At 47.0% G+C, this 17,936-nt stretch overlaps 12 protein-coding genes across 12 annotated transcripts; 9 read left to right on the top strand and 3 right to left on the bottom strand.

Annotated features, from left to right (window-relative positions):
- Positions 1-856: 856 nt before the first annotated feature.
- DFJ58DRAFT_654490 (uncharacterized protein) lies at positions 857-1,027 on the bottom strand (the record flags this gene model as incomplete). The annotated part of the gene is made up of 1 exon (XM_041381796.1): positions 857-1,027. A coding segment is annotated over one exon (171 nt), but the record flags the coding sequence as incomplete, so codon positions are not given.
- Positions 1,028-2,693: 1,666 nt separating this feature from the next.
- Positions 2,694-3,596, top strand: DFJ58DRAFT_128424 (uncharacterized protein). The gene is made up of 3 exons (XM_041378767.1): positions 2,694-3,165; positions 3,215-3,307; positions 3,360-3,596. Exons 1-3 carry the CDS (start codon positions 2,983-2,985, stop codon positions 3,459-3,461), a joined length of 378 nt encoding a protein of 125 aa, XP_041247934.1. The 5' UTR covers positions 2,694-2,982; the 3' UTR covers positions 3,462-3,596.
- Positions 3,597-6,033: 2,437 nt separating this feature from the next.
- Positions 6,034-7,066, top strand: DFJ58DRAFT_768974 (uncharacterized protein). Its single transcript, XM_041388986.1, has 3 exons — positions 6,034-6,239; positions 6,346-6,514; positions 6,563-7,066. The coding sequence occupies exons 1-3, from the start codon at positions 6,141-6,143 to the stop codon at positions 6,820-6,822; spliced, it is 528 nt and encodes a 175-aa protein (XP_041247933.1). The 5' UTR covers positions 6,034-6,140; the 3' UTR covers positions 6,823-7,066.
- Positions 7,019-8,686, top strand: DFJ58DRAFT_768969 (JAB1/Mov34/MPN/PAD-1 ubiquitin protease-domain-containing protein). Its single transcript, XM_041388985.1, has 8 exons — positions 7,019-7,245; positions 7,299-7,332; positions 7,406-7,588; positions 7,636-7,737; positions 7,856-8,086; positions 8,139-8,273; positions 8,328-8,380; positions 8,430-8,686. Exons 1-8 carry the CDS (start codon positions 7,112-7,114, stop codon positions 8,563-8,565), a joined length of 1,008 nt encoding a protein of 335 aa, XP_041247932.1. The 5' UTR covers positions 7,019-7,111; the 3' UTR covers positions 8,566-8,686.
- A 45-nt stretch (positions 8,687-8,731) lies between these two features.
- On the top strand, positions 8,732-9,998 carry DFJ58DRAFT_768967 (60S ribosomal protein L18A). The gene is made up of 5 exons (XM_041388984.1): positions 8,732-8,816; positions 8,947-9,080; positions 9,130-9,181; positions 9,256-9,432; positions 9,487-9,998. Exons 2-5 carry the CDS (start codon positions 8,947-8,949, stop codon positions 9,634-9,636), a joined length of 513 nt encoding a protein of 170 aa, XP_041247931.1. The 5' UTR covers positions 8,732-8,816; the 3' UTR covers positions 9,637-9,998.
- A 140-nt stretch (positions 9,999-10,138) lies between these two features.
- DFJ58DRAFT_768964 (uncharacterized protein) lies at positions 10,139-11,235 on the top strand. Its single transcript, XM_041388983.1, has 3 exons — positions 10,139-10,319; positions 10,370-10,747; positions 10,797-11,235. Exons 1-3 carry the CDS (start codon positions 10,230-10,232, stop codon positions 11,145-11,147), a joined length of 819 nt encoding a protein of 272 aa, XP_041247930.1. The 5' UTR covers positions 10,139-10,229; the 3' UTR covers positions 11,148-11,235.
- On the top strand, positions 11,109-12,429 carry DFJ58DRAFT_768961 (uncharacterized protein). Its single transcript, XM_041388982.1, has 5 exons — positions 11,109-11,169; positions 11,222-11,469; positions 11,523-11,766; positions 11,801-11,952; positions 11,999-12,429. Exons 2-5 carry the CDS (start codon positions 11,377-11,379, stop codon positions 12,332-12,334), a joined length of 825 nt encoding a protein of 274 aa, XP_041247929.1. The 5' UTR covers positions 11,109-11,169; positions 11,222-11,376; the 3' UTR covers positions 12,335-12,429.
- Positions 12,430-12,676: 247 nt separating this feature from the next.
- Positions 12,677-13,332, top strand: DFJ58DRAFT_714449 (putative cyclophilin; the record flags this gene model as incomplete). Its single annotated transcript, XM_041384021.1, has 4 exons — positions 12,677-12,691; positions 12,756-12,987; positions 13,041-13,175; positions 13,226-13,332. The coding sequence occupies 4 exons, from the start codon at positions 12,677-12,679 to the stop codon at positions 13,330-13,332; spliced, it is 489 nt and encodes a 162-aa protein (XP_041247928.1).
- A 918-nt stretch (positions 13,333-14,250) lies between these two features.
- DFJ58DRAFT_768950 (uncharacterized protein) lies at positions 14,251-14,939 on the top strand (the record flags this gene model as incomplete). The annotated part of the gene is made up of 4 exons (XM_041388981.1): positions 14,251-14,407; positions 14,456-14,551; positions 14,606-14,704; positions 14,727-14,939. Coding segments are annotated over 3 exons (339 nt in total), but the record flags the coding sequence as incomplete, so codon positions are not given.
- DFJ58DRAFT_768945 (uncharacterized protein) lies at positions 14,840-15,658 on the top strand. The gene is made up of 6 exons (XM_041388980.1): positions 14,840-14,937; positions 14,989-15,004; positions 15,065-15,107; positions 15,163-15,171; positions 15,230-15,267; positions 15,323-15,658. Exons 2-6 carry the CDS (start codon positions 14,994-14,996, stop codon positions 15,474-15,476), a joined length of 255 nt encoding a protein of 84 aa, XP_041247926.1. The 5' UTR covers positions 14,840-14,937; positions 14,989-14,993; the 3' UTR covers positions 15,477-15,658.
- A 320-nt stretch (positions 15,659-15,978) lies between these two features.
- Positions 15,979-17,546, bottom strand: DFJ58DRAFT_714448 (uncharacterized protein; the record flags this gene model as incomplete). The annotated part of the gene is made up of 6 exons (XM_041384020.1): positions 15,979-16,085; positions 16,164-16,353; positions 16,391-16,686; positions 16,725-16,755; positions 16,844-17,225; positions 17,284-17,546. The coding sequence occupies 6 exons, from the start codon at positions 17,544-17,546 to the stop codon at positions 15,979-15,981; spliced, it is 1,269 nt and encodes a 422-aa protein (XP_041247925.1).
- A 132-nt stretch (positions 17,547-17,678) lies between these two features.
- Positions 17,679-17,933, bottom strand: DFJ58DRAFT_608225 (uncharacterized protein; the record flags this gene model as incomplete). The annotated part of the gene is made up of 1 exon (XM_041380842.1): positions 17,679-17,933. A coding segment is annotated over one exon (255 nt), but the record flags the coding sequence as incomplete, so codon positions are not given.
- Positions 17,934-17,936: the final 3 nt, after the last annotated feature.

Raw genomic sequence — 17,936 nt, 5'->3', positions numbered from 1 at the left:
CTGTAAACGCCTTCGCCTCAGAAGTATTTATATGCTGGCAGAAGATCAACGAGCGGCCGAGGAGTGATGCAACATACTTATACTGCTGAGATGATCCTGCATCGTTTCGATTGAAGCTACATAGTCTCAGCATAACCGCGGCCTCGTGTGCACTCCCAAATGTAGGCCAATATGTAGCAATCAAACCATCGGCAACGCCGGATCATGATGATCGACGGGTATAAGGAAGTTACATCGGCGGGCGGAACCGTGTGATAAGCAGGGGACCATTGCGCACGATTACCTATTTCAACATCGCCGTCAGCCTGGGATGCACTGGATGGAGATGGAGTGAACGAACAAAAACAGGTTTGGGATTGTTAAGATCCCCAGCAGCCCGTCAGATGATTAATTTAGCTTGTGGAGAAGCAAACGAGCTTACACAAATTGTTGATCATGAAGCTTTACAGCAACAACGCAAACGCGGTTGCAACGAGGATCTGATGGGGAATAAATTACCAGAACTAAAATGAGTTTATCACTATCACAGGCACTATGTGGCCGGCGGCATTGGGGAAACCTTAACGGTCACAGCCAGTCGCCGATCAAGGTTTGTACCTCCTTCCGATAAACTTCCGTTGGAGCCGCAAATGACACGGGTTTGCTTCAGAGTTAATCCTGCTTAGCGCATGGTATGACAAGCCTGTATGACTTATAGACTGTCGTCGTAATCAATGTAATCAATATGCAAAATGAATATGAATCAGGACGAGAAATGTGAAAATTCAGAAACTAGCCACCCTACAGGAAAAAATAATGAGAAAACAAGATCCACCGAGAATGAAGGCTGACGCAATTTTCTTCGGCTGGACGATCTCTACAGCCTTAAGATCCGGAGAACTGCGATTCGACACGGGCTCTCGGACCAACAGATTCCTACCCACGCTACCTCACAAAGGACTAATGCCTTCCGGTGGAATTCTGCGGACACACCCTCAGCCTTCCCTGGCAGCAGGATATGCGGCAGAATGCGACATAGAACCACTCTGACATAATTGTTGCGTCATCGTGGATGATCACAAACACTAAATTTCAGTCTTGTTGTGTGATATAGCATGAGGCTGATAACGTACTATACGCGGCCTATTACAGCTTGTACCGCGTCCCCCGTGACTTTGTAGGTCCACACTTCTTGTGGTACCAGGGTTTGCCGTTAACGGGTTTTCCAATTCAAGCATTTGCTGGCTGTTCCGGAGGTGAACTTCCGTGGGTGACTGTGGGTCCGTAAAACATCTTGGGAAGCTGTTGGGGTCCAATCGCAGAATAGGGCCCAGAGACCACCGAGGAGCGTCGTATTCGCCCAAGAGGCAGGTATTTAAAGCGCGAGAAGATCATAGCCATATTGATGTTAATTCCGCGCGGTGGAATGCAGGAAGAGCAATTAATACGACTCAAGCACGCGACGCCCTGCCAGATAGGTAGAAATAAAATTAAGTAGCTAATAATGGATGATCAAATTGTCCTACCTACAAAGCTGAGACGTTCATTATGACCGTGGACAGCCATCTTGTGACTTCCATGAGTGAGAATACGTTGCATTGAAGCTCGGGTGTAAAATGGAGAGAGGGGAAGACGTTGATTAGGTGAGTAACAAGTGACTTTACACTATGGCATTCTCAGGAAACTGAGGATGTTTGAGCAAGTCGGGGAGCTTGTCAGGGACCTGAACAATCGGCGAAACACTCGGGACACGTAGCAGACCTTGAATGTTGCTTCCAACAGAACTTGAACCTACTAGCTGCCTGCTAGTGGCCACTGGCCAGAGTTTGGCCAGAGTCAGACCAAGTTTCAGAATTTCAAACTCAATGCTTCAACGGTCACGTTATCCGATTTCCTATGTAAAGTCACACCTTCATTGATCTGCCTTGAGTTCGACGGTGACTAGTGGCTCCTCACATACACATGCCATGGAAGACGCCGATGACGGTATTTTCATCATTTCTCTCTGCGCCAGTCAGTGCTGGCACACTTCTTGTCACCTTTGGTTAGGTTGATCCCACTGCTGGGCCAGTAATCACATCTGGTCACCATCCGACATCGCACTACTCCCTCGGTGTCTCGGGTCATTCAGGTTATTAATATTTGGTATATTGCTTGCCAAGAAGAGCATCTTCTGCAAATGCACACGAACTCATGTCCATTTTTACCATCTCCGAGCCCTTTTGGGAGAGGTACAATCTTCGGGGCCGGGGATGTCAATCGGAATCTCCACGGTAGAGGATCATAGCTTGGCATCGTAGAGGCTGGCCATAGTTGGAATAGCGGTTCTATCAAGAATCGCTGCAGATGGTGTGTCGGACCTTCGGTCGCCATTATGTCAATGTTGGTGGTGCCCTCATCGTCGTCTTCTTCATCGAGTTGTTGAGATAACGTGGACACCGATGCTGAAACATCGACAATTGGAGCCAGCGAGAGGGCAATTGATGTCTACCTTCTCATTCGGAAGCACCTCTTAAATGTGAGTTTGCCGCAGTTTTCAAGACGTTCTTTGAAGTGATGCCGTAGTCAGGACTCAGCAGTGTAATGCACGCGCAGTCAGAGCGGCGACGTGCTGGACGCACGAGGTCACGGAATGAAAACCATCACTTCCCACCCAGTCACCTATCACAGTCACAGCCTCGCGTAATCAATCCCCCACCTCACAAATAACCCGTAAACTGAATTAACCGTTAGTATTTAGTAGCACCTCGATCGTTCTAGGCGAACCGGTACTCTGTTCACATCAAGTTTCTGGAACGTGGGCGTCTCGATATGAAGACCGCATTTGGGGTCTTATCCTTATGTTAGGTCATCATTCCAAAACCATACTAACCTGGCGGTAGTCCACTGTACCTCAGGGCTTACACCCTTTTTTCGAATGTGGTTCGCATATATATATATATATATATTGCATGAGTGGATTCTGTTCAAGCTCCACCGTCAACTTTGGCAGCTCTCTTCCAGATGAACTTCTGCGTTGCTCCTTGCCTCACTCTGTCCCCGATGGCCGACAGTTGTCCCTTCGAGGCCATCAGGCTATCGTTCACGTGCAATGTCAGGATTCCCCTGGGACCGACAGCGTTCACCCCGGGTGGCTCAATATCCATTTCATCACCACATGTTGAGATCTGGCTTCAAAATAAACAGGTTAGAGAGCGAGTATTCGGATATGACGGACACTAAAGATGCATTCCAGGTACTGATACGAGATCAGAACACCGCATACGGAACATATGTGAATGGTATCCGAATAGTGCAACAAACTCTCTTGCAGAGCGGCGACATTCTTGTAAGCATTCGTGTTTTAAACACAGTATACGTTGAATTTTACGTTTCTGTAGACATTGGGTGTTCCAATAATTCGGTCCTCTGGTGTCTCCACTAATGTAACAAATGCCCAACTCAAGCCCATTAAAGCAATTGTGACTATTGTGGGTGTCTGATCTCCCAGCGGCAGATATAATTCTCGTGGCCTGTATGCGGATGTCGCGACTTTCGCGATCTGTTCTTTAAAATGACCTAACACTGCCTTGGCATCATCATGCGCTCACCCCTGTGGCAGTACACACTTTATTCATTTCTTCCTTTTGTATCGATTGTCCTTTGATCATAGCATCTACGGTACGCTTGCATAGTCGAAGCATCTTTAGAGATTTCCTTCTATTTAGCTTAGATGTGCGATATGGTTAGCATCAAGACTCTTGTATGTAGATTAGACAAAAGCTGATAATGGTGTATGAGGCACGCAGTAGACAATCCCTGGATCTAAAGGCGCCCTAAAAGCCATGAAACCGACAAATTGAAATCTTATCGTAGGCGCCAATCTGCCGGGTTTGCATGTGGAACTTCGATCAGTACCTAGGAAGGCGGAGACCGTGATGAGCAGGCAGCAATATGGAGCTATGGTATATGAAATTCATACACAAGCTCTGGTGGTCCAATCTTGTAGTTCGATGAAGGTTTCCACCTCATTGGTAGGTTTAACAGGACTAATTTTTTAAAAGAACGACGTGAGCCAGGGGCCTACATACCTCGCTTCTTCCCCAGCCATCCGATCTTCAACAACTATATCAAGAACGAGGATAGAGATTCACCCAGGCATAGGCAAGCAGCACGGCTTATACTCTTGTCCTAAGTGCTTGCTTAAAACAAAAATGGCATCCTTCGTGGGCCCTCGTCCATACCACTCGTTCCTATGTTCGGAGGAGAAAGTAGGGAAGATTGGCCAAATGGAGAACGTTTTTTTTATACCGATCTGGCAGAATTCACTCGCCGTGCCCCAAAACGCTAGCACAAAAGGTTCTTGTCACCTCTGTTGAGTGATCAGAATATCTGGTTGCAGTCTCCGGAAATACGTAGGCTCTTCTGTATAGAACCTTGTTCACGGTCGTTGCAGCGATGATAGGCAGACAATTCAAATCTGACCCTTTCCTCGGACATGCGCCCGTTGAGCGTGAGTCGTCTCGACTATTTAAATACTCTCTGGTGGATTTCTAACTACATGATGTCTTTCCTTGATCGATAAGAGTTTTAAAGCGTGCAGGCACATTGGAAAATCAGAGCCTCACGGAGGAATGTACACGAAGCCGCCTTCATCGGAATGTGCGCACTATCGTCACTGAAATTCGGCCCGCTTGTAATGGCACTGTAGTATGAGTATGTCCTGGAATTGCGTGCTGTTGGGGGTGGTGTATATCCGGCACAAGACGAGAATACCGGTGAACGATCTGATCGCTTTGATTTCAGTATGTCCAACTCGTTGCATAAATCACCTAACTGTCTCCGTTTGATAAATCCGTCCACTCAAGGTGGTTTGGAAGCAATATAAAACGTAATTGATACGCAATCGTTACCCAGACCTCCGCTTCCCGCCATCATCTACAGGAGACTGGCGCATGTAGCTCAGAAGTGAAACAATGCTAGATCCTTTCTATGCGCGAGATGCTAGGCTGAATATCCTTGCCGTAAACGAGCACCTCGGAGCAGAAACAATGACCGGGGGAAGGCATTCAGAAATGAGAAGGGAATTTGAGCTCGGTTGGGGAGACCGATCACCGTCATCGACGACCTTGTCAATCAACGAATTGGGGTCGCGGTGGAAGGTGCCACTGATGTCAATATTGCTATCATCAAGTCTGCAGCGAGGACGACATTCTTTCTCCACGGGTGAGGTTACCATTCATTTCGCCACGGCCGTAACAATTTCAGCGCAGATCCATTATTGAAATCACAGTAGAAAACTGGTCTCTCAGAATTGTCATCAGTCATGATGTTGACATTGTCTTTTTTTTCTGTTTTGGACCCCACCAATCCCTGATGACATACCGAAATAGATTTCTGCTTGTGAGGCATCGATATTGACAGTCGAACCCCTAAATCCATTGTTGTGCGACTGCACGATTTAAAGGCGCGGTCTGTACCTGCTCAGAATTTGATAATCACCACGAGCAAGAAGACAATATGCTCACACCTCCGGTACTTTCGCCGACGATGAATTCAGTGGTGTCGCCGCCAAACTTCTATTCCAGAGTACTGATAATTCCGGAGTCCGTGTTGCCCAGATTTTCATCCTGTCGAAGTGGTGGAATCACTTGCAGAGTGTCATCGTTAAGATTTATGACAGCACCCAGAGGAAACTACACTTGAGGTAGAGACCGAGCTTCGCGTGGGCTCACCCACCACAATGAAGTCTATCATGTGTAAGAGCCGGACGGAGCAGCATATGCCAAAGATTATGGCAGTTCGGCGCGCAACGATTTGCCGCATTATGAGGAAAAATGTCGCGGCGTTTTCTTGCAGTAGGTTCGAATAATAATGCGATAAGTCTAGCTTGGTCTTCAAGGGCAAGACCACTAAGCGACTTCAGAATTCAATACCCAGTCCACTCGCGTTCCACAAGTTGTTCTGGCTTCTATGTAGGAGAAAAATAATGCAAAGTTTAACGTCCGGAACTTTCCTGACTTTAAACATAGCTTGGATCAATGCTGGAGCTGACTCAGCACACTGCACACCGCTGTCAAGGTTTGTCATCAAACAAAATATCATATTGCAGGATTACTTAGCAAGCTCATTATTTAACCTGCAGTTTGAGCAGGACGGTTCACAAGACGATAGGAGCATGCATGCTGTCTCTTGGCCAGCGGAGGATAGCGGTATCTGCATGCGCTCACATGCTATGCTTGCGCTCATTTGCTACGAGTGCGACGAGCTCGTCTAACGCTGTTTTGTCGATACCATCCATCTCCCGAAACTACTGGAACAATCGAAGCAGAGGCGGACAAAATCTCACTGAACGCTACCGCAGACTAGAAAATGCTCTTCGGCGAGGGAAATGCTATCACGAGGCAGATATCTGAGATTTCTCAGGACGTCGAAGATGCATCAAAGGCTGCGTCGCCTCAATTGACATCTTCCTCATGCCATGGTGCGCAAAACACTCCTGGTACCATCGCGGGCTTTGTGATCCCCGAAGAACCCATACCACCTTCAGATGAAGGTAAATTCTCTACAAAAGCTAAGTTTCCAATGTCTAATATAAGGCAAGAATGTTGCATGTCAGGATGTGCAATCTGTGTCTATGACCTTTACGAAGAATCTCTAGAGACTTACAAGGAGTCGATTGTGGCCTTGCGCTCGTCACTTTCTGCTCTTTCAATACCAAATTCCGAGTGGCCAGATCGCGTTAGAGCCAATACACCAGCCGCAGAAAAGAGGCACGAGGTCATCTTCAACGCGTTCGAAGAAATGGAGCGTCAGTTGAAGGAGAAGAAGGAACGGAGAGCTGCAGTTGAAGTAGAGAGTTAGTTTGTGGCCACTAGCTGGGGCTAGCCAATACTAACATTCGGCTTCCGATAGAAAGGACTGAGGGGAGAATTACTCTCGGATGATACAGAGAGGTCTCCTATAAACATTCAGATGTTGTACGAAGGCATTAGATGGTTATTATTCCCGAAACGTTGACTAGTACCATGGCTAGTAGGGGCTCAGAGCTCATATGTTCGATGTCTGATTCCGACAATAATATTCATTTGCACTGTACAATTTGAAATCTGCCTCCGCCACAATTGTGGCCCCTTGTCATCTACCACCACATATGACTTCTAGCACCGCGTTCAAGACCTTCTCGCTAGCGAACGACATATTTGAAGTTTCGCCTCAAGATGAGATATATGCCTTTGATGTCGAGGCTAATAAGCGGATAAACCGGGAGGCACCATGGGACAAGGAGTATGTCGGCTACCCCATATCACCTGAGCAGGCCTCAATGACTTCCCTCATAGTCCACAATACTTCAAATCATGCAAGATCTCAGCTGTCGCTTTGATAAAGATGGAAAGGTCGAACAGCTGAGATCTCAACAGGAAATCTGATGTTGTTTCCTCTGCAGGTCATTCATGCACGATCAGGAGTGCCACATGAGATTATGGGGCTCATGCAAGGCAAGGTGATGGGCAACTCACTGGTTATCATGGACTCCTTCGCACTTCCTGTGCAGGGCACGGAGACGCGTGTTAACGCTGCCAATGAAGCAAATGAGTACATGGTAAAGTATATTTCGGAGAGCGAGAAGGTATGGAACTTGAGCCTTCCAAACAACTTGCGCTTACCCCCCGTTAGGCCAAAAGATTGGAGAATGCCATTGGCTGGTACCACTCACATCCAGGCTATGGGTGTTGGCTTTCGGGAATAGATGTAGGACACCCAAATGAACAACCAGCAGTTCCAGGATCCTTTCGTGGCCGTCGTGGTGCGTCCATCATCCATGTCTCAGCCCGATCGCTGGTCTGACCCTCAATGCCATAGATTGACCCAAATCGCACCATCTCTGCTGGCAAAGTTGATATTGGTGCCTTTCCGCACGTACCCACCGAATTACACGCCTCCTAACGTATCGGCTTCCGAATACCAATCCATTCCCCTGAGCAAAATTGAAGACTTTGGTGTGCACGCGAACCAGTACTACCCACTAGACGTGGAGGTGTTCAAATCGAGCTTGGATACTGAGCTGCTCGGTTTGTTGTGGAACAAGTACTGGGTCAACACACTCAGCCAGAGCCCTTTGATTTCGGTAAGAAGCTTTTACTAGTTTCAATTGTTTTCCCATACAACACTGCGTACAGAATCGGGCGTATGCAGTGTCACAGATCGTAGATTTGCATCAGAAACTCTCTAAGGCTCAGGCCTCGGTGTCCAGCACACGGGCGCCTATGCCGACAACGAAAGGACAGGAGGAGAAGACATCAAGTGTACCCAAGGTAGGTTATCATTCAACTGTCTGTGCATTAAATACTCATGCTTGTTTGTCACAGAAGGAAGAAAAGAAGAAAGAAGACAATCAACTCGCAAAGGGTGTGAAGGATAGGTAGGTTTTTGTTGCCTTGTGTAGTGCAGTCAAGCTTATATTTTCGTAGCACAAAGATTGCCGCAGAGGCTCAACATGGTTTGATATCTCAGATTTTGAAAGATATCGTTTTCTCTTCGCGACCGAGTGAGTATGGGGCCAATCGCGTCACAGAGATAATAGACACTGTAATGACTGTCGAATAAATCTGCATTTTCTGATCATTCTATACTTTTTAATGGTACATCCATACTACATCCTCTTCATCATCATAAAGAATCTGCATGCGATAGATTTCAAATAGATCTTCAAGCTTGTATCAGAGAACAGCAGGCTTCATGATTCACGCTCCGCCACAGCCACAAACATTGACAAACAACTACCTCAAACCTTGGTGTAGATAGCGGTCTCGCCCTCCTCGCCAACGTCAACGCCTCAAGCACAAGTCAATCTCAAAGTAAGCAACTCATTTACGACGTTAGCATGCGTACAGAGAGCTCTATCGAGGAAAACAAGCTAGAAAAATTGTTTCTCTTGATGGATGTTACTCTTCCTGTCTGGATGTGTGCTAATATGTTCTGCACCAGATGGGCCTTCAAGAATTCCAGGTCGTCGGACGTCACTTACCCACTACGAATGAGCCCAACCCTAAAATCTATCGCATGCGCATCTTTGCTCCTAATGATGTCGTTGCGAAATCCCGGTTCTGGTATTTCCTCAGGTACGCTAGCCTCCAGTGTTTTTTTTGGCGCAATGTAACATCCACCTAGGCAATTGAAGAAGGTCAAGAAAGCCAGTGGTGAAATCATTGGTGTCAACGTTGTGTGTATCCCTTGCAGCCGTTCAAGTGGCAGGCGGAACGGGATTGCTAACGGTCTATATGACCTGTTTCACAGATACATGAGGCAAAACCTCTGAAGGTCAAGAACTTCGGTATTTGGATCCGCTACGACTCGCGATCGGGAACCCACAACATGTACAAGGAGTTCCGTGACCTCACCCGTGCTGATGCAGTCAAAAGCCTTTACCAGGACATGGCTGCCAGGCACCGTGCCCGCTTCCGGTCGATCCACGTATGCCATGACATCTTCCATTCTTTCATCATGTTGATATCTGTATTTCCTCAGATCCTCCGCGTTGTTGAGATCGCTAAGTCTGATGATGTCCGCCGCCCCTACATCAAGCAGCTCCTTACCCCCAACCTCAAGTTCCCTCTCCCTCACCGTGTTGGTAAAACTGCTGCGACATTCGTTGCTAACCGCCCTTCCACTTTCTGATTGTCTGTCACGATGTGAAGGCGCCATGGAGTATGGATTTGCTTGCATACCTAAGTACGGGTTCATATGTAAAATTTCTTCGTCCTGCAATGGTCGATATTCACATGCATATATGACATCCATGCTCATCATTTCCATCTTTTGCGAGATCTGTAGGTGATTCTACCTGTGGTTGACCACGGAGCACTCTGCAGTTGTTGTTCTAGTCGGCATGATCTCACAGTCATCACACATTTGTAACACGATTAGGGCTCCTGCCTGAGCAGCTGTGGTACTCATATTCTCTCAAATGCGGGAGACATCTGTGGATGGTCTCTGCTGGCCAGACATAATCTACGCCACTGTTAATAAAGATAGTGTGGACCCTGGTACGGGCGCCTGCTTGAGGCACAACAGAATGTCAGACAGTTGCTAACCTGTGCATGTCATAACTTGCGTTCCGGGTACAGTGTGGCTGTGACAGGCTCAGCCTGTCATTACCTAAGCCTGTAGAGCGCAGCCGCAGCTTTGTTGTCACCGCATGAGACGGAACTTCACCACTAGCAAGAGACTTAAAACCAGCTGACTCTAGCTTTGCAATACTACATTGCACAATGATCGTATCTTTACAGGACTCTACAGATAAAACTTCCTCTGAACTCAAGGCTCCGCCAGATACCGAGAATGAGCTTGCCGGAGAAGCAGTGCGTGAAATCTTGGTTCTGTTCTACTACTTTACTGATTTCACTTACAGCCTCCTCCATCATATTATAGCAACACTTCAGATCAAGATGCAATTGCGGGTGCATCCTCTTCCAGCATTCCTCCTCAACCCACGTACAAGTCCAAACCAACGAATTACTTGCATCTCTTCAATGAGAATAACTCTATCAAGGGGGAGTACGTCATAGACCCTGGCATGAACATCCCCACCTCTCTTCTTCCACCTCTGCGTCCAGAAGAGAGCGAGGCAGATAGAAAGAATCTATCCTTGCACTCAACAAATGGATCTGTCAATGGAGAAATATGGCTACTCGGTACTCGAGGCGCTCAACTCTCCGATTCTAAGACGTCCACAAAACGCACGATGCTTGGCATTGACTCTAAACATGGCTCTGTGACTGCGCGGGTTGTACGTTGTTTGTTTGATTGCCCTGGTTCCTTGTTGATCGGAATGCTAGCACACTATTCAAGGGGCTGCGCCGTTCTTGCTGACCATTTCAGCGAACAACGGCTCTGTGACTGTATATCTTCCGCGCTCTTTCAGCGGTTTCCTTCTTCTAACGACTAGCCACGGTTCCGTCTTCCTTTCCGATACTCTCTCCCAAAACTGCACGCATCTGAGTCAGGTGGATTTGACTCGAAGATATTTTGTTGGAGACTTGTCCACGGTTGATGACAGTGATTGGAATGGGGATGAACTGCGAGTAGAAGCGAAACATGGGAACATCAGGATAAAATATGTCGAAGAACATACAAACGCAAATAATACCAGCAGAGGAGGACTTTTGAATCGGTTATTCGGGTGGTAGTGGGTACTTTCTGGAATCACATGTACGACTACTTTTCATGTAATCAGTACGATGTGGCGTTGATCAATAAACAGCTGCCTGCCTTTTTTGTCTCGATCATCCATTGCCGCAGTACGCAGCCGCAGTACCTTGGGACTCGGAGCGCCGCAGTGCTCCTCCTTGTATTTGTTCGGTTGTGAACTCGCCCAATAATCTTTGACGACTTTACCTCCATCACAACTAGGCCCCGATGATCATGTCAGAGAAGCAGCTCCAGGATGAGCGTGCCAAGGTGACAGAGACCGGGCAAGATCAATCAGGGTCGGCGAACAACGCCATGGATGTTCGTTGATGAGATATCTTCCCGATATTGCTCTCGTTGACAGCTGTCTACAGGATGCACTACCTCCAGCATATTCAACACATGTGCAGCACACACAGATTGCAAGCTCGTGTTCCACAGAGTTTCAGCCTCCTTCCAATCCCACCAATTCCACAGAGTTTCAGTCTCCTTCCAATCCCACCAATTCCACAGAGGTTCAGCCTCCTTCCAATCCCACCAATTTTCTTTCACTTATACTCAAGGATAAACCAATACGAGGCTGTTATGTGATCGACCCTCTGATCCAAATACCCACCAGTCTGCTTCCTCCACTGAATGTTGGAGAAAACAGATAAGGACAGGAGAAATCTGTACCTTCGCACAAAGGACGGGAGTATCAATGCTGATATTTGGTTGATCGGTCAAGAGGAAGCTGCTCCTAATAATGGTCGCCGCACTACCCTCTCGCTGAGTTCCCAGGATGGAAGTATCACGGCTAAGATTGTGAGTATTGATCATTACGAGCAGTGCACCGTCTGATACGCTCTAGAATACGGTCAAGGTCGTTGCACCATTCCTGTTGGACATCTATGCACGCGATGGATCAGTAACCGTCCTTCTACCTCGATCATTCCACGGTTCGCTTCTCCTGACCACGAGGCAAAGTACAAAGCTCTCCGACGATCTTCTGCAACGGAGCACCATATTAAGCACTGTTGAGCGTACGCGGCGATATTTTGTCGGTGACTTTCCGCATCAGTTGTTTGACAATTGGAATGGGGATGAGCTCAGGGTTGAGTCTCGGGATGGCAGAATTGTAATCAGATACAGAGATGAGGCAGAGCTGCCGAAAACTGGTTTCTTCAGTCGAATATTCAGCAGCTAGATCGAACACTTATAGGGGGCAGTGATTATGTGCATCGAGTACTAGCTTAGCGAAAGAGATATTACAAGCGAATCACAGGCGACTCATTATCGATATCTCGGCAGGAGGTGTCAAATTAGATGAAGCACGCGGCGGCGACTTGCGGCGGCAGACCGCTGTGGATCACGGAAAGTAACTGTCTTGGAGGCTCCACATGTCGCACGTTTTATGTAGGCGTGGTGGCTAGATAACGACGTCCGAAATCCGATGATCATCTCCGACTCAGATCGGCATCGTCCGACTCACCCTTTTATCAGAGCAGCTCTCGCAAACCTTCAATCTCAAATCTCTCTCTTATCCATCATGGCTAACGTTTACGTGAGTGTTGTATCGGCGATATTCGCAAACAGGGGACTCATCTTTGACCCATCTGATTTTATAGTTCGACATCGCCATCAACGGCAACAATGCTGGGCGCATTGTATTCAAACTCTATGACGAGGATGTACCGAGGACCGCCAGAAACTTCCGCGAGTTGTGCACCGGTCAAAATGGATTTGGATATGCTGGCTCTGGCTTCCATCGCATCATTCCATCCTTCATGCTTCAGGGTGGTGACTTCACCAGGGGCAATGGAACTGGTGGCAAGTCTATCTACGGCGAGAAATTTGCTGGTGAGGGTCATAACGGCGCTCAGAATTCGGCATATAATCCTGATATGTTTTAGATGAAAACTTCAAACTTAAGCACACCAAGCCTGGACTTCTGTCCATGGCAAACGCAGGCAAGAACACCAACGGCTCGCAGTTCTTCATCACCACCATCGTCACTAGCTGGCTCGACGGTGCTCACGTAGTGTTCGGTGAGGATATTCATCAAGCAGCTATCGATCAGAACTAACTTATGTATCAGGTGAGGTCGTCGAGGGCATGGAGCTCGTGAAGACGATCGAGAAGTACGGGACTGAATCTGGCAAGCCTAAGGCCGAGATTAAGATCGCCGCTAGTGGTACGGTGTAAAACATGTGACTAATGCAGAAAGGTTCGGAGAAAGAAGATACTTTTATTCGTCACGAATAACTTGTACGATGTGGCATTATAGATATTTTGAGAAAACCAGTGTGACCTGCCCGTATCGCAATCGCAGAGATCTATAGATTATCGTAGATCTATCAACGTGAAACGTTACGTTTATAATGTCCACAATTAGTATTATATTCTCAGGTTGCCATCAGCGTTGACTCGGAGTTGCTGTTCTTTCACATCCCCCTTGATCGATGATCCCTAGTAGTACTAGTGGCTATTCCTACTTGGCAAGTTGGCCCAACGTGACGCTCGATCGCCATACCAGTGGCATTAATCCTGTATTTCAGCCATATACCTTTTAATGGCGGGATCAAAAATCGAGGCTAGTATCATTCTGCTTGGAACGTTGATGCACAGCACTATGATGCGTCTAGGACGTTTTGGAGTTGGAGTCTCGATTCACTTACTAGTTTCCGCAAATTTTTACGTTGCGCAGTCCTGGTATATAAGGAATCACCGCACATTCTCAATGCCATTCTTCTATTGCACATCGCCCCGTGATGAGTATTACTAGCTCGGAAGCCCAGCAGATGTCAGTGATACATACATGATCATGTATCCTGATCGCAACTAAATGTTCACAGGTTGTTCTGCAATTACTCCCTCCTGGCAGCAAACAGTACTAGGACTTAGTCTGATTCTTTATATCAGGATATTAACATGATATTCTAGGTATTCTGATATACGACCATATGGCGACCCTACCAGAAGAAATCGCTTTTATTTGGCGCCGTCCGAGAGCACTGTCTGCGATATTATTTCTGTTCAATCGCTATCTCGCTCTGCTTGTCAATATCCCCTGCTTAGTTTTAGGCTTCGTGCCGCTTTCAGTTGAGGTTCTATTATTTCATTATGCATATACTGAGCTGGCGGGTTCACAACTTCTTTCTGTAGAGGTTTGTTTCATTTTGAGTCTGGTTCTTGAATATTGATTAACAAAGATTTAGCTGTTCGGAATACGAGCTATACAGACAACTGACCTTTATTTTCCAAGCAGTCATTGTTTGCCGTGAGTAGAAGTTCACTGCGAGAACTTCATATACTGAAAGTTGCAGTTATATTGATCATTCGCACTTATGCTCTTTACGGTGGTAGCAAGCGCCTGCTTACTTTGATGACAATCATAATGATTACTCTTGCGATAACAGTTTCTGTGAGTCTTCGAAGTTTGCGTAGAATTTTACACTCTTGTACTGATCGTTTCTAGGTGGAAGGTTTGGGGCGTTATATGGGTCCTGCGGCACTTTTGCCAGGAGTTGGTTGCTATGAAACATATACAGTAGCGATGTACGCCATCCTCTTCGCTGTTCTGTGTGCCTACTCAAAAGTTATTGCAGAGCCGTCCGTCAGTGAATCCCAAGTCTAATTTGCATGCCACGACCTTATCCAATTGCAGGTCTTGGGCTAGCATGGATGGCCGAAATGGTATTCGAATTACTAATCTTCATCCTCATAGTGTACAGGACTTGTAAACTAGAGGTTTGCTGCGGTTGTCTTTAGTCACCAGGAGAAATATCATTGATATCATATTTCACGATGGTAAATTTTTCGTTGCATCTGAATTGTACACACTGAATCAACAAAACGCAGGTGCGATGTACTTCGGGTGAGATTGCTAGCGAGATTGATTCAAGTGATTCTCACCTGATCATCCGCATGCCTTCAGAGCGATGACACTTGTTAACATACCGAACATATTGACATACTACGTGAGTGAACGAATGAACATCGATAGTGTCACAAATCACTTACAGCTTGAATCAGTCTGGTTCGGTGAGCATATACAGCCTCATCTCGTATTCAGGTTTACTATTTCCTGACGATCGGCAAGGTTACTATCAGAGGCGGTCTTGCAACATTGACAAGCTGGTGAGTGGTCGATGCAATAAGCACGAATTGAGATTAATTATGACGTGACATCCAGCTTGTCCGTTACTCTGATCTCTCGTCTGATGCTTAATCTACACCAATCTATCGATACTGGCATTTGCTCCATCTCTGCCCGGGACGAAGGTCCCAGCCTCGCTGTCTTTACCACCAGAATTAATGTACAGTCCGCGATTTCCTCTCACGATTAGCAGGCTGGCATTGGACTCTATTTCTGGATGCGAAGATGCGGAGATACTTGATGGGAGTGTAAAACTGTTCTTGTAATCATTTTCTTGAATGCAGGGGCGGACGACGCTGCACCCGCGCTAGAGCTACGCGTCCTTAGATGCAATCTCATCTTTGGGCGTAGATAGTATGTTCATTATGCTATATAATCATATATGTTCGTCCATGATCAGATAATATTGCAATCAAGCCTCTCACGACGGGGTGTCATAACCTGTCGTTGAGAAGACTTATGTTCTCTCCATTCATCAGTAAAAAGTCAAGTTCGTCGTAGCCCTGGTGACAGCTATATAGAGCTATATAGCTACCATAGCGCTATGTAGCCGCAAGGTTTGCTACATACTCCTACAGTAGTCACGAACCTAAACAGTGTGTTATAGGTAGCTACAGGAGCTACCACGACCCCTACAGGACGCTACAGGTGGCTTCATTGTGCAGTAGTGGGTCTCCATGACATTCTGCAATCTAATTAGTATCCACTGAAGCGCAAAACATCTCGCCGTCGATGAACTCATTAAAATAAAAATCATTCGCGGCCTCGTATGCATCTCCACTCCTCAACCTTGACTCAACTGAAGGTCCCATCTTTGGTATTAAATGACATGGCCTAACGATTTCATTGACATGAATGACAGCAGCATTGCAGCGACAATGGCGGGTCAAGTGCGACACTAGTCGCATTCCAGAAGAAGGGTCAGGTGTCCTGAAAGGTGTGAACCACTCAATGTATGTGAGGGCTCTGATGTATGTGCCGAATTGATGAGGGAGGGTGAATATAGCACGAACTTGCGCCACTCTCAGACCTGCAACAGCGATTATTAAACACCACCCTTGAGACAACTCCCAAAAACCTACCATGCAGTGTCTGCAAACGCACAGGATGAGGACTGTCAGATATCAACCCCATATCAAACCGAGCTGGACAACCAGGCTTACAGCCTGATGACAATCTCTCAGGTGTGGCTCTAATGCGCCTCCGCGTTGGTGTATCACCAACTCGGAGGTCAGGTGGCATTACAACGACGACTTGCCAATAAACGTCAAAACGGTCCTGCACCCCTGGTACGACAGTGCATCCAGGGAGATTCTTCTGTATGAAAGATTGGAGAGCTGTCAAAAAGTTGGTAGCACCATGTGATGCTACAATCTCTTGAACTGATTGGTGTGGATGCCCTGGAGCCTTTGCAAGGACATGTGTCGTTTGCAATCACTTGGCAGATGTAGTATGGGGAGTAGCTGCCTCTGTTTCATGTGAGTCCGAGTCCGAATCCAAGTCTGAGTCGTACGTGTTTGAATCATCCTTGGTCCGGCCTACAGCTGAGAGAGGCACTTGTGCCAGCCAATCCAGATATGCACCCTGCAGAAAGATGGCATCCTGGCGCTGGAGCCACAAGACCATTTGCTCTTCATAATCACGTTTATTGGTGGCATGGTAAGCATCCTTGGCAAAGTCTATATGCAAGCGCTCAGGAAGTTCTGTATTAAAACCATCAGCTGCACCAAACAATGTTATTGACTGGACGTAATGAGTGAGTTGGTGGATCTTTGGGATGTTGAAATGTTCGCGAATAGACAGTTCCTTGAGGACATCCTTATGACTATGGAATACTGATAGTGCTATTTGTAAGGCTTTGAGCGAATCCGTCGTGTGAATCCGCAGCTGCGCGTAATACGAGAAGTCCAGAATCGAACGAGCAACTACCAAGACCCAACTGGCAGGGATCCAAACTCAGCCACATATTCCATCTTTGACACCTGAAATACACATACCTAGGAACCGCTCCGGTGAGTAAGCCAATGAACACTCGCTGCATTTGTTTATGTTCGCTTCTGGTCCATTGCTTGACAGTCGATATTCCTTTCTTGAAGTGACGGAGCCCTGGGTAATCCAGCATTGCCTTGAATCGTGCGTCCATTTCTTCCTCTCCGATTATTTGCTGACACCACCTCACCAGGTGATCCTTGAATACACCTTTATGAACTTGGTGCAGAAGATCTGGAGTGAACGCTAGGAGGATGTCGGCATGGGGCATATTGGCCTAGAAGGGCTTGTAAATGCTATGTAGTCCATTTTCCTCAAATTCAGGCGGATGCTGACCCATCTTTCACCTTTGCAATATATCTTTCGTGGTCTTAGGATCACGCATCTCTGAGTGCAGTGCATCCCCTCGCTCCTCTGCCGCAACAAGACACTTCGGACACCGATTTTCCTTACAACAGGCCACCAAACACTGTTCTGGGAAATCGGCCACGTATGTGGCCAGAATCAGGTACACACGACGTATCCATGAGTCGGCGCACACCATCTCGACACCATCATTGCCGGCAGCAATCAGAGGATGGAGCAGGAGGGCCATGCAGTGATGGAAGAGACGGTATCCAGCCAGGGAGCGTTCCTCAGGAGTGAAGCAGTTACAACGCTT

The sequence above is a fragment of the Suillus subalutaceus genome (genome assembly GCF_016647625.1).
Source record: "Suillus subalutaceus strain FC151 chromosome Unknown DFJ58scaffold_16, whole genome shotgun sequence".
NCBI classification, from domain to species: domain Eukaryota; kingdom Fungi; phylum Basidiomycota; class Agaricomycetes; order Boletales; family Suillaceae; genus Suillus; species Suillus subalutaceus.
Note: the sequence above shows the minus strand (reverse complement) of the source record. Positions and strands in the feature narration are given on the sequence as shown.